This window comes from Spermophilus citellus, assembly GCF_964194105.1.
Source record: "Spermophilus citellus genome assembly, chromosome: 2".
NCBI lineage: Eukaryota > Metazoa > Chordata > Mammalia > Rodentia > Sciuridae > Spermophilus > Spermophilus citellus.
In genome coordinates this window covers 195,324,176-195,341,980 of record NC_138183.1, presented here as the reverse complement: position 1 = coordinate 195,341,980, position 17,805 = coordinate 195,324,176, and the positions used below count along the sequence as shown (strand labels likewise).

The window sequence follows — 17,805 nt, the reverse complement described above, 5'->3', positions numbered from 1 at the left end:
GGATGGTGGGCTATTTTTCTCCTGGTGTGGCAGAAATCCTGCCATGATAGGAGGGTAGACACATCTTCTCTATGATTACTCGTCAGAGCAAATCCCACACAAAACACATCAGTGACTGTTGCACAGCCCATCTGTACACCCCTCCCCCAATTCCCAGGGCTGCTGGAATTATGTCAGGCCCAAAGACCCAAATGACAAGTCATCTAAAAACACCAGAACAGTCATGTCAACAGGACCCCCATATCATAGACTATAATTTCTGAAGAGACTCACCTCATGTCGCTCCTGGAACTCAGACATGTCCAACCTGATGAAGCCCTGGGTGGAAATAAGTCAAGAGGCGGGAAGGGCGTAGAGAGGTTAGTCATGTGGGGTAGGCACTGCTATCAGTGCACAGGATATGAGCCAGCAAGCATTTCCAGAGGGCCCCTGGCAGCCCTGCCTGCTGCGACACGCAGGCTTTGGGAGGGATGGAGGATGGCCACAGGAAAGCTGGGCATGCTGCCCAGGGGGAGCAATGGCTGGAAGTCACGAAGTTGTCTCTGACATGTAATAGCTGGCTTTCACTGGTGCTTACCTGTGCCTGGCAATGTCCTAAGCAAGCTATGAAGGGCTTAGAATGTGTATGAGTCTGAGGTTAAGTGCTCTTATCATCCCCACTTTACAGATGAGAAACGAAATTACAGATTAGATTAACTTGCCCAAGGTCACACAAGCTTGGCCACCCAGCTCCATCTCTATGCTCTAAACCATTATGCTCTACTGTCTCGTATCATCCCCACTGCCAACTAGCTGGGCTCTTGAAGGATTTTGAGCTTTGTGCTCAGACATCAATGTCTTAGGCTACAGGGAGTATAGACTCTAGTGCTCACTTAACGTCAGGTAACCTGGCTTTCCACCCTAGTTCTTTCTTTTTTTTTTATTTATTTTTATTTTTTTCCACCCTAGTTCTTTCTAATGATTTTTTTTAGTTGTAGTTGGACACAATACCTTTATTTATTTATTTTTATGCAGTGCTGAGGATCAAACCTAGGTCCTCACACATGCAAGGTGAGCGCTTTACCGTTGAGCCACAACCCCAGCCCCTCTTTCTAATGATTTGTTAAGCAACTTTGAACAAGTCTTTGGGGTTAGTTTTCTTGGCTGGAATCACTTTAGTTTCCTAAGATCTTTGCTTGGTATTACCTACAAAGCAAGGCAAGAGCAATTACAGCAGCATCCAACATACATCAATTGCTTATTATGTGTTAAGAATGGTGTCTAACATTTTACTTCAGCATCTCATTTAACCTTCATTATAATCCAATGGGATGGACACCATCATTGAACTAATTTTACAAATGAGAAAACTGATACACACATCATAGGGTAGAGCTGGGATTCAAACCCAGGTGGTTAGACTCAAACGCTTGCTCCTATGCCTTTCATCAGACTGCCATGTAACTGCAATTGTTGGGCTCTGTCATCCCATCTCATGATGATATCATAGAACACCATTAGGGTCCTTCTCAAGGATTATGAACTCTAGTAATTAAAGTCAACAAAGCTGCTCTATGTGAAAGGAACACTAGAGGCTGAGAAAAAAGACTCATAAATAGATATGATTAAAAAAATTGTATATGGGGCTGGGGATGTGGCTCAAGCGGTAGTGCTCTCGCCTGGCATGCGTGCGGCCCGGGTTCGATCCTCAGCACCACATACAAAGATGTTGTGTCCGCCGAAAACTAAAAAAAATAATAATAAATATTAAAAATTCTCTCTCTCTCTCTCTTTAAAAAAAAAAAATGTATATGTCTGGGGATGTGGCTCAGTAGTAGCATGTCTGCCTGGCATGCTTGAAGCCCTGGGTTTGATCCTTAACACCACAAATAAATAAATAAATAAATAAATAAATAGATAGATATAACACTGCTTCCTGCTTTGTGTGGGTACCTGTGAGTACATAAGCCAAAAAAAAAAAAAAAAAAGAAGTGTAAATGCAAAAACCACCTTGTTAGATAGCAGGATCCAGATGTATTAGTGTCCCTTCACAAATGAAGAAACTAAGGATCAGAGAGCCACAATTGGGATCTAAGCCACTAGCCTCCCAGGCCAGTGCCTATTTTATTTCATGAGTCATCTTGGTGAGACCCTGTTTACAAATGGGCTCTGAACTGGATTCTTTTTTTCCTTTTTTTTTTTTTTCCTGTGGTGCTGAGAATTGAACCCAGGGCTAGGCAAGTGTTCTACCACTGAGTTAACACCTTCCAGTCCTTTTTATTTTTTTTATTTTGGGACAAGGTCTTGCTAAATTGCTCAGGCTGGCCTCTGGGATTACAGGTGTGTGCCACCATGTCTGCCACGAATCTGATACTTTGTGTATATTGCTCCACGTGAAGCCTCAGGTATACTAGTTAGAAGATAGCTTATAGCCTAGGACTCGCTTGGATTTTGTGGGTAGGCTTCAAACATGCCTATCACATGGCCAGAAAATTTCTGTTGAACATATTCTGCAATGAGTTGGTCACAGGGCTTGGCTAGCTCTGTTTTTCCTAGGAAGAAAGAAGCGAGAGGAGTTGGGTTAGGACTAAATGACTGGAAATGCATGGAGTAGGAGTGTAATTCATCACCTACGAGTTAAAAATAAAATGGATGATTTTATTGGGCTTCTCATGCCTCTCATCTCCCTATGTGAAATGGGGACAAACTGATAAGTTTACAAACTAGCCTCCCAGAGCAGCTGAGAACAATGGTGTTGAGAGAAGAGTTAAAGACTAGATTCCCCTGACAAGTGACCTTAGACAAGTCTCTTGATGCTATAGGGTCTGCTTTCTTATCTGAAAAGCAGGTCTAAGTTGGCAGCTGTGCTAGGTCCCTCATAGGATCAAATAAGTCAGTGGTAGCCGGGTACTATGTGAGAAGGGAGTGAGGCACACATACATGTCAAGGGAGCAGCGCTGAGCTAGCTATGATTTGTATCATCTCCCTTGATGATCAAAACTGCTTCAGACACAGGACTGGACAGCCTGACCCTGAAGCAAGAGAGCTGAAACATCATGGAGGGCAGGAGACTGAGAACTGGAACTTGAGCCAAGGAATGGCTGGCTCTAGAGGTCTGCCTACCATGTCCTGCTGCCTCCTGCGGTGGGTATGGGCGGATGATGGTGTTACTTCTCTTTCTGGATGAGACATGTACAGAAGGACACCATCATCCCACCTGTAGGACACCCTACACTGGGACTGATCTGTCTCCCATTTTGATGTGCCAACTAAAAAATTATGTGCATCATCAGTTTTTTAACAAATCCCTTCTCCTTTCTACACCAGCAAGTCAGCAGATACTTTCCTTCTACTTCCACTGTGTATGAAGACATATTAAGACAGCTTGGATAAGGAGATTATAATTTGTAATTAAATATTAACCTTTCTGACAGTATTAAAATTAAACCACTCAGAATTCTTCATTCCTAATCAGGTGGTTCCTGCCTGTAACTGCATCTTCCCTAATAGTCTTGCTAGTTTATGGCCCTTTCCAGAGTGCTAATTGTTTCAATTGCTGCCAACCTGATAAATTGTCTTAAAAATGCTATTTCGGTTGGAGCATATTAGCATGCCATGTGCTGCTTCTTGCCTGCCTGCATGTCAAGTGGGTCTGCTCTGAGTTTCACTGAGGCAGAGCACAGCTGCTCGGCCAGTGAAAAGCCTTCTGCCAGTTCTTAGGAAGAAGGGGGCTCAGGAGGACATAGCCTGAGTGACCTTGTTTCTGTGGCTGCCAGGTTCTCTGGGGGGTGGCAAGAATTCAGGAGGTTACAAGTGGAATAGGAATCCAGGACTCTGCTTCTGGGAGCCACTTGGCTGGCAAGACCTAGGCAAGTCCTCATCATCTTGGTGGGGAGTGCATGGGGTGAGGCATGTCTTAGGCAACCTCCAATGTGGGAGATCGACCTTCCTCAGCCTCATGCTAGGAAGGCTGGTAGGAAGTTTACCTTTCATTAAGCTGTTTTGTATTCTCTCTAAGGATTGCTTTCTCTAGAGTGTTTCCTGTCAGCATGGACAAGAGTCAAACTGAGTAGGCTTCGGAAAGCTGAGTACAAACACACAAGGGATGAAGATGGCCCTTTCCTGTGGAAAATCTATGGCTCTGAGCCTTGTGAAGGAACATTAGAAGCAGCCAACACATAAGGCATTAAGAAACCAGGTTTCAGGGACTGGGGTTGTGGCTCAGTGGTAGAGCGCTTGCCTAGCACATGCGAAGCTCTGGGTTGGATCCTCAGCACCACATAAAAATAATAAATAAATAAAATTAAAAAAAAAAAGAGAGAGAGAGAAACCAGGTTTCAAAGGTCATGCAGGATGAAAAGAAGCAACAGGAATCATCTCATTCCCATTTTCTCGGACAGCTGCCAAGACTTTCTCTGGCACAGCCTTGACTGTGTGGACACCTCCCCAGCCAGAGTGCCTGGGGAGAGAGTGCCTTAATAAACACTGCATTTCGGGCATTCAGCACAACACCTGGTATGATGTGGGAACTTGACGATGTTGTGTGGATGAATCAGACCTGGTTTTCCCAAGAGTCAGGTAGACCGAGGATTATTATTCTTATTTCAAAGTTGAAGAAACTGAGACACAAAGAGGTTAGATAACTTCCCCAAATTCCTGGAACAACCGGTGGCCAGAGCTGAGGCTTGTTTCTTGGGGGGTGGGGGTGGGTACGTCTTTTTGATTCTACTACTAGATTCAGAGAGCCTCAGATTTTTTTAAAAATATTTTTTAGTTATACATGGACAACATCTTTCTTTTGTTTGTTTATTTTTATGTGGTGCTGAGGATCAAACCCAGTGCCTCACATGTGCGAGGCAAGTGCTCTGCCACTGAGCCTCAGGTTTTTGATAGGTCTCTATGGTCTGCAGAAGATACCTCAGTCCCAGCCCTTACCTTTTTGGCATCTTTGTGCATATATTTGGCTGTCTGCTTGGCTAGCTCTGTTTTTCCTAGGAAGAAAGAATCAAGAGGAGTTGGGTTAGGACCAAATGACTGGAAATGCATGGACACTAGACAGCATGTCTTTTACAGATGGGAATACTGAGGCTCAGAGATTCTCCTCAGGTCACTTATGAAATTGCATTTTGACTTTTCTGTGGATGGTGTCAAGGCCATTCCTCTGTAGCTGCATCCTAAGAGTGGGGGGATGACTAGTCTAGAGCCAACTTGCCCTCTGAAGCCCGCACAAACTTCATCCCTCCTGGGAGTGCACTGGCTTTCTTGCTCTCTGCCCCACATTTCTCTTAACTCCTATGGTTCTGCCATTCAGTCAGACCCCAGAATCACATGCTAAGAAGCCACTGGGAGGGGATGAAGAGTATGTCTTATTGGCTTCACCGTCCTTCTTTGTGATAAAAGGAAAGAATGATAATACCAAATTGGTAGCTCTGAAGGGCCATTGGGAATGGCCACTGGAAATCATTGTGTGGTACAAAAAGTCCACACCATCATGGTTAAGGGTGGTACCTTTTGGGATCCTACATCTGAGGAGAGCTAGGTCTATAAAGGTGTCTGAGGTGAAGATGAGACAACTAAGTCATGAAAGCCCTGTCAAGGCAATGGTGGGAGGTGGGAGTGGAGGTCTGTGAGGGTGGAGAGTGAGGAGCTAAGAATGCCTCAGACAAGGCAGCTCAACTGGCTAGAAAAATACCTAACCCATGTTACTGCAACCAGTCCTGCTGTGACCTCAGCACTGTGCTGCTCACTGGGGCTTTCTTTAGCTCCCTAAAGCTAGGCTGTCCTGAATGCAGCTGGGTGCTGAGCAGTGGAGGTGGTTCAATTGTTCCCAGAGGGGAGCCTGTGGGGATGCAAGTGCCTGGGCCAGGGCTAACAGGCCTGAGGCCTGGTCCTCTAGGTGAATTAGTCCTTATTCCACAGCTTCCAGGGGAGGGTCATGATTCTAGCTGTTCACAACATGGCAGATGATTAAAAACTCAGAGTCCTCTTTTTGGTGGCTCTATAATTTGGAGGCAGTTGCTTCTGGAGCTGGGATTTGAACTCAAGATGGGTGTCATGACCCCTGGCCCACAGCAGCTGGGGCTGTCGAGCGTGGGCCAATCCCCTCCCCACCACCCCGCCCGTTCCCCTTCCCCAATGTCTGATTTGTTCCTGATTACCTATTCCAGATGATCCCAAGAAGAGGAAGACCAGAGGGTGTTCTTCGTCGTACCAGCCATTCTCCTTCCTCCGGATCGCTATGGCCAAACACATAAGACGGGGGACGGGGAGGGAGGCAGATAAATCAATGACACAAAAGGCAGGATAATTATCACTAAGTATACAATATGTTTTACTGCTCTGCGCCCACTCAAAGTCCTCACTACCATTAGTGCTGCCTAATCTGATTAGCTGGCAAGGCCCCTAGAGACACCTAATCAGGTTAGCATGGATTTGGAAAGCTGCCCAGAGCAGATTTCGGATAAAGTTTTCCAGGATGAGCACTCAGCGTTGCCAGGGAAACTGAAAGGCGGGTGGATGGTGAATGGAGGTGAAGGGGGTGGGGGATTGGTGAAAGAGAATTTGAGAGGAACTTTAGCTTTCACTGGCTACCCCTCTTCTTACCTATGCAAACATGAGAGGCAGAAGACCACGGCAGGTTTTAGCCATTTGGGGTGTGAGCTCTGGGCTCTTTCCCATTTGGGGAAACCAAGGTTTGGTATGCTGTCTGGATTAGGAAGTGGAAACAGCCATATGCATTTTCAGGAACTAATTGAGGGTAGTGTGGAGCTTGGAGTGAGGACGGAGTAAGCCACTTGGTCAGCTCCCTACTAACCATGGCATCCGGTGAGAAAGATCTGTACTAGGTTCCCTTGGGGTTTAACTCTGCTGCAGCAAGCCCTGACCTCTCTTCTTCAGCAAGAAGAATGTAATCAAGGGCTATGCATTCAAGGTGAGGAAATGAAGTGCTTAACTACAAAATGGGAGAATCAGGCCCAGAAGCACCGCTCAAGGGTAAGCAGGGAGTGCTGTGAGGCAGAACCATAAGAATCACTTATTGAACATGCTGCGTGCTAAGCACAATTGGAAAATTCACCACCAATGTATTTACTCAAGACCCACACACCAATGCCTGAAGGGTATTTTTTAACTCCATTACACTGAGCAGGAAACTGAGGCAACAGATACGTAGTACACAGAGGTACTTCTTTCTCTAAACCTGCCATCTTTTCAAAACAAAATCACATAAGGTTTCTTTAAAAAGTGAATATCAACTTGGGTTGCATTAATGGAAACATGGAAGTCAGGAGCAGGAAGAGCCCTGTGTAATGTCAAGGTCTGTCTGCAGATGAAACATCATGTCTGGTCTGGTCCCCAGGGTGTTGAGGGGAGGGGAGGTGATTAGCAAAGGGATAAATGTTAGAGGGCAAATCCTGGAAACTCAGTCAATCAAGAAAGAGTTGGCAGTCTTAGGGATTCTTCTGCCAGTCTTGAGGAGCCAAGCTCCTAACAGTTATACTGTGTGGCTTTCAAAGAAGCACCTGCAGATGTCAGGGAGGCCTCTTTGTAAGAAGTGGGACTATGGAGGCCTGGCAGGATTTGGATAAGTGGCCAGTATGACAGAGGTGGAGAGATGGGAATGAACATGAGGAGCAGTGCGGGGGATCAGGTTATGAGGGTCTGGACTACCTGTCTTAGGAGTTTATCCCACGCTGTGGTCTTCCTCACTTTTTTCCCCCCTGTGGTGCTGGGAATCAAATACAGAGCTTCATGCATGCCAGGCAAGTGCACTACCACTGAGCCACATTCCCAGCACTCACCTCTGTCTTTAATGTTGCCACCTAAAGCATACTCTCTCTTCACTCTGGTCTCAGTAGAAACAAATGAAAACTGCAACTTCATAGATGTTGGACAAGTCACTTTTGCCTGCCCTGGAGATGCTCTCTGAGAACTCTGAAAGGACTTAGAACACTCAGTCCACCTCTCTTGAGGCGAGGATCCAGATCTTCTCTAAGTGGAACTCACAGACCTCGCAGGTACCTGAACACTAGAGATGAAGCAGGGAAGTCTGGTTGAAGGGGAGTCCCTGGTGTCCCGGCAGAAACAGGGAGTTGGGGGTGAGGGTATCTGGAGGTAGTAGAGGTATTAAAATGGCAAAAGCTAGACTTTCGTGAATACTAAGTGTGCATGTGTGTTGGGGCAGGGGTGACAGGGTTCACCTGAAAGGAGGTGCATTCTTACAAAATTTGGCTAAATTGAGAATCTAGGTTGGGAAGAGGCTGAGTATGAACTCGGTTCAGGCTTGATGGGGCATCAAGTGAGGCAGGCATGGCTCAAACAGGTGACCTGGGGGGGATGGGGTTCCCCAGTTTATCATACATGAGGTTCTGATCTTGGCTCCCCCCCACCCCCAGCCCATCCAGAGCTGCACACTGCTGGGCTGTGTAGTATAACACACACCATGGAGAATGTGGAATTGAATTATGCCTGGGGCCATCTTTTTCCCCTTCTTTTCTAATAATGCACCTGGGAGAGAGCTCTTTATAATGCCATACAGACTCCACTGCACAGCTGTCCCTGGTCAATTCTGCCAGACCCAGGGCATGAGTCTGGGGTGGGCTTGATCTGGGCCCCCCATTGAAACAGGTGAAATGCCAACCATTAAACAATTACAACTCTGGATATTTCTAATAATATCTGAAGAGAAAAACGGCCAAGCAGATGGAGTCCGACAGAATGAAAAATGGAAGCAGCTAGGAAGGACTGGGGAAGGTGAGCTCCAGGGTGTGCGGTGGGCAGGGTGGCTGGGGACCAAAGCTGGGGAGCCCAGAGGGTCCCTTCGGGCCTGAGCAGAGGCTGGAATAGACCAAAGATCTGGATGGGCCCATGTGCCTGTGGCTGTTAAGTGCTGCTGGACTCATGATGGACCAGCAATGTGCAACTAACTCCGCCATCACTTTACAGTCTGTAAAGATCCTCTGTAAAAGTAATTTCATATCAGCCCCATTATGAGAATATAAGGCAAGTAGGGCAGGAAACTGGATTCCTGTTTTATAGATGAGAAAATATGAACAAAGAAGTTAGGAAACCTGCTTGAGGTTACGCAGGTAAATAAGTTCAGACTCTAGGCTGCCCCTGGCTGACTCTTGAGCCTAAACTGGTGATTCAGGAGTGCAGGGAAGGCGGGCAGCTATCCCTGGCTCTCTGCTGCTCTCCTCACATCCTTGTCTCACCTGGAAGAAGCTCCCTCTGTAATCTTCCTGTCTGCTTCACTCAGCCATTTGACACATGGCCTCAGGAGCCCCTGTCCTTGGCCTCACCACTGTTCTTAGACTTCAAATGGTATCAGGGCCTCCGCATGGGCAGCCCAGCCCCCTTCCCTGACCGGCCCCAACCAGGATCCTCTGCCTGGTGCCTGCTTTGCTGGTGTCCTGTCCCTTTTCAGGTGCCGTCTCCTGGCCACATCTGTCACTACTGGATCATCTGAAAACTCACCTGCAACAACTCGTTACAATTCATTTCACAACAGCACATCTACCCCACTAATTCCTGGGTCTGCACTCTCTGGTACATGCTCATTTATAGACTGGTATGGTGGAGGGGGCAGGAGTTATAGGAGTTAGCTCAAAGTCCTGTCTCTGTCATTTACTAGTTGAATGGCTGAATAAAACACTCATTCATTTAAAGCCTCAGTTTCTTCATCTATAAAATGGAAACAGGTATGTCTCTGTGCCACCCCAATATGAAGATGAAATGAGTTAATGGTTATGAAAGCATTTTATAAACTGTGAAGAATGAAGTAACAGTAAGAAGAAAAATAATGAAGTCATAGTCACTAGCTTTGGTATTTTATACATCTCTTTCCTCCTTATGATAATTCTAAGTGGATTCCTGAGGGACCCCTATGACTAGCCCAACACGGTTTTAATGTTTGCTGTCTAAATGAAATGATTCTTGGTCTTTCTGGAATCATAAGCAGGAAAGAGTAGTTTCTTCAACTCTCATTTTACAGAGGGGAAGAATGCAGCCGGGACCTGTCTGCTAGTGCTCCAGCTGGTTTCTACTCCCCTTGGGTGAAGAAGGCTTCCACTCCCTTCTAAACCCTCTCTAGAGAGCTCTATGCACTGTTCAGCTCTTGCCAGGAGCAGCCCTAAAACAAGGTTTGTGCCTTTTAGAAAAACGCTGCTATGAAAACTGTGGGTTCCAAATGGGGTGGGTGGACCAAAACCAGTGTGGGAAAGCCATTTGTGCCTGAAGGATGAGGGGAGACTGCCAGACAGTTGGGGGATGATATGATATTCCAAGAAGGCCCCAGCATGTGGAAAACTGGAGTAAAGAGTTGCCTCTTCCTCCCACCCCAGGTCTTTGCCTCCACTCAGCTCAAGGCAGTGGGGCAGACTAGGGGGGCTGACTTGTGCTCCTTGATAAGTTCTAATGATCTAGCATGGAGGTTTTCTTTTCTTTTCCCCTTAAACATAACCTGGGGACGTGACTGTTCCATGCTGAGGCATCTCCCAGGGAACCAGCCCTTTGGACTGACACTCATAGTTAAGTTCCCCTAGGGTCTAGCTACCAGCAGTGTCAAAAGGGGCTCATACTTTATTTACTGAAGTTCAACAACCTTTATATATTTGGATGCCCAACCTCATAAACAGCTGATGGAAGTAGTACCTGACCGTGGAGAGAGAAAGGCCCCTCAAACACAGCAGACCCATGTGGTAAGAGCAATGACAAAAGTAGCTACTGGAAGCTCAGAAAACGGCCTGAATCCAAGGAAGGACTGAAGTAGGGGCATCTGGGAGAAGTGTAGGTCTTGAATATGTCAGCAGGTAAAAGAAGAAGTGGAAGCGCAGGGCAGCCTATGGAACCAGAACAGCAGAGCACAGGCAGGGACCCTGAAGCGACATGGTGAGGGTTTAGAGCTGCAAGCAGTTCTATAATTCAGGGATGACCTAGATACATTTCTCACATCAGATACCAGTTTTCAAACAAACAAAAAACCCAATCAATAAACGGGCAAAGGAACTGAACAGATATTTCACAGAGGAAATATGAATGGTCAACAAATATACGAAGAAATGTTTCAACATCACTAACAACTGGAGAAATGCAAATTACAACTACACTGAGATTTCATCTCACTCCAGTCAGAATGGCAATTATCAAGAATACAAGTCACAATAAATGTTGGTGAGGATGTGGGGAAAAAAGGCACACTCATACATTGCTGATAAGACTGCAAATTGGTGCAACCACTATGGAAAGCAGTATGGAGATTCCTCAGAAAACTTGGAATGGAACTTCCAGTTGACCCCGATATCCCACTCCTTGGCATATACCCAAAGGACATAAAATCAGCATACTATAGTAATGTAGCTACATCAATGTTTACAGCAGTTCAATTCACAATAGTTAAGTTATGGAACCAACCTAGGTGCCCTTCAACAGATGAATGGATAAAGAAACTGTGGCATATATACACAATGGAATATTACTCAGCCATAAAGAAGAATGAAATTATGGCATTGGCTGGTAAATGGACAGAACTGGAAAATATTATGCTAAGCGAAATAATCTAATCCCCCAAAACAAAGGCTGAATTTTCTCTCTGATATGTGGATATTGACTCATAATGGGAGGGGATAGTGGGAGCAGTGGAGGTTGGGGGAGATGGGAATAGAAAAGACAGAACAAATTAGATAAAACTTTCCTATATTCATATATGAATACATGACCAGTATATCATATACAACCACAAAATGGAAAGTTATACTTCATGAACATATGATGATATCTCAAAATACATTCTACTGTCATGTATAATTAAAAAGAATAATAAAAAAAAAGATGGCAGTTTTCAAAGGTAGGGCCCAGAAAGGTACAGGGCTTGGGAAGACTGCCCTTTTAGATTAGTTGATGAGGGAACTGGAGCACGAGAGGTCAGTGCTCCTGGTGTGACACATGGCTGATTCTGAGATTCTGTACATGGGCCAGACATTGACACTTCTAGCAGGGCAGTTGAGGTGGAAGAGTTTGCTTGAGGAGACACAGGGGATTCATAGAGTTAACTGGGATTGGGTAGAATGGTACCAGGCATAGGCCCCTGGTCAGAAGAAGTTCCAAGGTGGCTGTCAGGTACATGCAGTTTGACCTGCTGTCCCGGAGAGGCTTCTTAGAGAAGGTCTGGGGAAAGGCTTGCCATCCGAGGGGTCAAAAGTCAAGCAAAATGGCTGTAATTAACAATCTCACTAGAGTGTGGTTCCTTGTCATAGCACATTACAGAGCCTGACAAGGAGCCACAGCAGTAAATTAATTTCACAAACTGCTCAGCATCTACTTTGACCAGATGCTGTGCTTGGAATTGGGAAAATAAACCAGGAGTCCACAGTGCACTGGTCCTAAACAGGGCTGGCCCAAGGAGAAAGCAGTCAGTGTGGGGGATGGGCTGGGGTGGGATGGAAATAGAAGGGCCAGAAGAGAAGGAACCACAAGCCTACGGCAGCAATGACAGCAGAGATCAGCTTGGCGGCATGTGCAGGGAGGCAGAGGCAGGTGCTATGGCTGGCCTTCTGTGCCATGTCAGGACAGCAAGGCCACTCAAGGTTTCCAATATGGGAGGGGCATTGTTAGATGTGTGTTTTCCAAAGATCAGCCAGCGAGGAGAACTGGTTGTAGAGAAAGGAAAGGAAGCAGGAAGACCACTGCCATGGTTCAGGCTGCTTGTGTCTGAGCCAGGGCAATGGTATCAGGAACAGAGGGGTGAGGCCAGTCTTGATAACCTTTAAGAGGTAGAATGATAGAACTTGATATTTGGGCTGTAAGGGGTGAGGGGGTGGGAGGAGCCACAGATGAATGGATAAAGAAACTGTCTTTAAATGTCTAAATTCCTATTTAGGAGATCAGTGAATGTGAACAGACAGCTGGCTGCTTTTCTGAGGATGATGAGGGGCTTACAGGTGTTGTATTCCCAGGAGGTCTGCCTGACAATGTGGGCATCTTCCCTTCCCCATAATTCACAGCTCTGGATTCTAGAAGAAGAGCCTCATTTTCTGTGCCAAGGCTCTGGTTTATGGTATGCAGGCTGGCCTTGCTTTGGCTCTGATGACCCTATGAGACCAGAGAGGTCATGGGGCCTGGGTTGTGGGGCTGGTGCTTTATCTCCTCTATTTGTAAGGTGGAAACTGTGAGCCAGCCTTGCTACAGGCCCTGCAGCTGGGGATCACACTGATAAATTCACTGTATTACTTTGCACAAATCAATATCCCAGCACTTACCAGGGGTTGATGTGACCGAAATTGGTTTCAGCCAATTCGTGAGGGTAATAAATGGCCATTTATCAAATCAATTCATTCTGCGGCACTTCTCTGGCTACCCACCCTCATGGTACCCATGGGGTGCCAGGCTCCATCAGCCAGTGCTTAGTACACATGTGATGCTATGCTAGAGGATCACGGAGGCCTGGCCTAGCTTCTAGATGCACCTTACTCCCCTGTACCTGCTTTGGTTTCGAGGTACTGGGTGCTGTGTGCCATCACAGTTCTAACCCACAGTGCCTCATCCTTTGCCTGGTCCTGTACCTGCAATCACCAGGCTGGGGTCTAGGAGCCTCTGGGAGCTGGTCACAGGAAATGAACATGGCTTGGAACAGTATCATGAGACCCCAGTTATAGGGATTCTCAGCAAGATAGGTGCACAATTACTGCCTTATAAATGGAGGTTGAGCATCAGCCCTGCTCAACCTGGGCCCCAGGGGCCACTCTGTCTTTTCTAGGGTTTTTGTAGACATAGCAGGGTTGGTCTACATATGATGGCACATGGAACAGGGCCTTTCCACTGACCCGAGGCAGAGTTCAGGTAACAGAATGGAGGTTTTAAGTGGGAGGAGGCACTCAGGGTACACATTCTGACACATCTTGGAGGTGAGGAATTGAGTCATCTACTCTTGCTCTGGGCCAACAGTAAAGACAGGCAAGATGGGTGACCCATCAGAAGTTAGTGTATAACCAAGAAAGTGGTGAGATGGGGCTGGGATTCAGTCTAGTGGAAGAAAACTGATCTGAGCTTGACTTTAGGAGCAGAGGATTCATGCCAGGTGTGGCATGAATTGCTGTAATTCCAGCAATGTCGGAGGCTGAGGCAAGAGGATCCCAAGTTTGACACTAGTCTGAATAACTTAGTGAGACACTGTCTCAAATTAAAAAATAAAAAGGGTTGGGGATATAGGTCAGTGGTAGAATGTCCATGAGCATCCAGTAGTGTAATAAAACTATAAATAAACAAAAACAGCCTTAAGGCTGAACATCTTTTTTTTTTTCCTTCTCCCAGTGTTAGGGATTGAGCCCAGGGCCTGACACATTAGACAAGTGCTCTAACACTAAGCTACATCTCTAGCTCCCAAGGCTAAACATCTTAAGGATAGGGACTAGGCTGTATGGCAGACAGGAAAGAATACATGCTTAGAGTTCCATGGTCCTGGACTTGGTACCCTACTACACAGGTGAGAAAACTGATGTTTAGAAAAGCTGAGGAGGCTGAGCTGCATGGCAGGTGAGTGACAGAACAGATTGGTCAAATTAGCTCAGTATCTCCCTGTTTCTGGAGAGTGTCATGGCTTGTGAACTTGAGGAGCTGGTGAGAAGTAGGAGGTCAAAGGACAGCAGGTAGCCTGCTGCAGAAGTGTGTAAGAAGCTGAGAAAACACCGTAAGGGGGCTGGGGCTGTAGCTCAGTGGTAGAGCGCCTGCCTCTCACATGTGAGGTGCTGGGTTCAATCCTCAGCACCACATAAAAATAAATATATTAAAAAACAAAAAACACTGTAAGGGCAGCTGCAGTCCTGGTTCAGGTAGATGAGAGACTCTAGAAGGAGGTGCTTTATTAGATCTCCACCCAGGTAATCAGTGTCTTGAGTGGGCTATGCTTCTCCTTAACCCATGAGGGCTCCCAGAATCTCTGCTCCCTTCACCTCTGACATAGCTTTGGAAAAGGAGTTGGGGTAGCAGCTGGGAAGAGATGTCTGCCTCCAGACCCCAAGGGGATAGTCTGGTGTGATCTGGCCTGCGTAGTGGGGCCCTGTGCATTCATAAAAGTTCTCCCCAGCTCCTGTGTGTGCCAACAGGCCACTTTCTGACCTCTAGCTGGGGAAGCAGTTTCAGTCTATGGTCTCCTTTCCTCTGCTAATTTGGTCAGATCCCTGATGAGGGGTTCACATGGGGTGAGATGCTTGGAGAAAATAATAAGCAATGTATCAGTGGGACTGGTCAAGACCTCTTAGGGCAGTGAGTTTAAACTCCAGCCAAGCATCAGATCACCCGAAGAGCCACAGATCCCAGCATCTGATTCCATAGGTGTGGGTGAGGCCTGAAGTCTGAATTCTTAAGTTCCAGGGGAGAGTGATGCTGCTGGGCCAGGGACCATGATTGGAGAACTCCTCTTAGGGGAGACCCTTTTGCTTTGCCTGGCATAGGATTTCTCTTTTCCAGCTCATACTCAGGGCAGTTGCTGTTATAGCTATGTATAACTGTCCAGCGGACTTCACATGGGAAGGAAGGCCACAGATAAGGGTTACAATCTGGTGTCCAGGAGCCAAAGTATAGGAATAAGGGCTTACAGGTGGGGAATAAGGCATTCTATAATTGTTTGGGATGTTTTTCCTAAAATAGGACCAGCTGAAGGGATGAGAAAGTCCTGGGCTGGCACAGAGAAACATATCTTAGTTGTACCTGCCACACCACTAGTGATGGACAGGCTATCACCCACCTCTAGGTCTCAGGTATCCCACCTTGAGAATGGGGCAGTAGGTAGAGGAACAGATGAAGGTGAGAGTTAAAATTCTATGCACTGGAAAGCATCCTTGGGCAAATTATTGAATAATTATTGAATAAGCAATGTGTCAGTGGGACTGGTCAAGACCTCTCAGGGCAGTGAGTTTAAACTCCAGCCAAGTTCAGTGTCTTATCTTGCTCACCTGTAAAATGGGAATTTGGTAGTACCAAACTCATGGTGCTGCTGAGAGGACTATTTTAGTCCTTTCAGGATATGCAAAGAGTTTATAATAATGCCTGGCATATAGATAGTACTCAACAAATGTTGACTTTTAATGTTAACTGCATCTCTCCAGTTTGGTGGCAGCAGGAAGTCCACCTCCTGGCAGCAGAGCATAAACTACCCTGCATTTTCCTGCACTGGTTATGGTCCTGGTACTCACCAGCACCCACAGTGGCAATGGCACTCTCCTGGCCAATGATGTGCTCCTTCAGACGCTGTTCCAAGGGGAAGCGGCGCCGCTCCTCAGCTTCACGCTTCCGCTGCTTTTCCTGGTACTGCAGGGAGAGAGGGCAAATGGCTCAGGGGTGTCAGACCCTAGTTTCATTCTATCCCCCCAACTTAGGAGAAAAACACAGTCGTGGGACTACAGGGGTCCTGTGGCACAGATCTGGTTCATGAACATGAGAGGATAACTTAGTTCTTCCCATCCTCCCCCTGTCTGTCTTGCCTGAGAAAAAAGCCACACCTTACCTTCAGGGAGCCCCAAGTCAAGAGCAGGCAAGGCAGGGTCTACAGACAAATGCTTCTCAGACAGAACCACTTTCCTCATGGTTTCAGAGCATAAATGCTTATCTCTAGGATGGTACTACACCAGACAGCTTGTAAGTCGCTCCACTGACTCTGTCGGAGCTCCCTGAGGGCAGCCACTATCTTTCTTTCACTCATTGCTATTTCCAGCACAGGTCCTGGCCCAGCGGAGACATCTTGTGAGTATTTGCAAAACGAAATTTGATGACAGATACAAAGAGGAAGCAGCCATGTGGGTGGTGCAGAGGCACAGAGAAGGGGAAAATACACAAATATGGAATATTTTGGGGAATTTCTGGGAGATGGAAGGCTTGAAGAAGCTGGAGGACCATCTGCTGACCAGGCAGGGAGGGCTGAGGGTATGGTCCTGACAGGAAAGCATTTCAGGAGGTTAGGAGCTGAGGAGGAAGTAAGCAGATCTTGAACTGGCAAGGAAAGACTGGGTCTACAGGAGGTTCCTTTCCCTGGAGCCCATGTGACACTGACATCTTTCTAGGAAGAGAACTGTCAAGGTAAGGCCCTGTCACAAAAGTTGTGGCTGCAGATTGTTCTTGCGGGCAGAGTGGATGAAAAATACCTGCTGCTTGGGCAGTGTTTTCCTGATACGGTAGTGACCTTGACAGAAGTTAAAAAAAATAAATAGCAAACAATCCAATTTTGGCTGTTGCTATCAGTCTGTAACTGAAAGCTCCCATCAGTCCTGGGGTTTCATATGGAGCAATAATTCGGCGCCGATCCCAGTGGAGCGACGCTTGCCGGCTGGAATCCAGAGTGTCACTGTGCAGCTCCCTCAGGCACCACATATATCACCTGGCTCTGCCGACTCCAGCCATATATCTGCCTCTTCCTCCTCCCTGCCCAGCAGCCCGCTCAGCACTTGGGTCTGTGCGCTGGAAAGCTGATGGGGAGATGCACACATTCTGGCTGGGACAGTGCTGGCCTGCACTGCGGAGTCTGGAGGGGAAGCTGGCTTGCCCATGTTTCTGGGGTACTTTAGTCACTTCTGGAAGAGGCAGCTACGGGCCAGGCACTGTACTCAGCACTTTATACACAGGGTCTCATTTAATTCTTATTGTTGTCCCCCATCTGAAATTTGACTCCTCTCTGGAGCACAGTGAGCCAAGCTATGTGGCAGAAAGAACAAGCTTCACTCTAGACAGACCCGAGTTCAAACTCCACCTCATCCATTTACCAGCTAGCTGACCTTGGAAAGTGGGTTCAACCTCCCTGAATCTTAGTTTTCTTCCTGTAACTTGGGATATACTCACCTTGCA

General features: G+C 46.8%; 1 protein-coding gene across 4 annotated transcripts in view; it reads right to left on the bottom strand.

Moving 5' to 3' along the window:
- CLPB (ClpB family mitochondrial disaggregase) overlaps positions 1–17,805 on the bottom strand; it is a 141,597-nt gene that overhangs the window by 9,197 nt on the left and 114,595 nt on the right. For all 4 annotated transcript variants that reach the window (XR_014020667.1, XM_081282334.1, XM_081282333.1 and 1 more), the window contains 4 exons: positions 16,164–16,278; positions 6,138–6,215; positions 4,915–4,970; positions 274–318 (listed from right to left, as the gene is read on the bottom strand). Coding sequence is in view for 3 of the 4 variants with exons in the window: in XM_081282334.1 (XP_081138460.1) it covers positions 274–318; positions 4,915–4,970; positions 6,138–6,215; positions 16,164–16,278 (294 nt within the window). In the remaining variant the exon portion in view is untranslated. The remainder of the gene's footprint in view (positions 1–273; positions 319–4,914; positions 4,971–6,137; positions 6,216–16,163; positions 16,279–17,805) is intronic.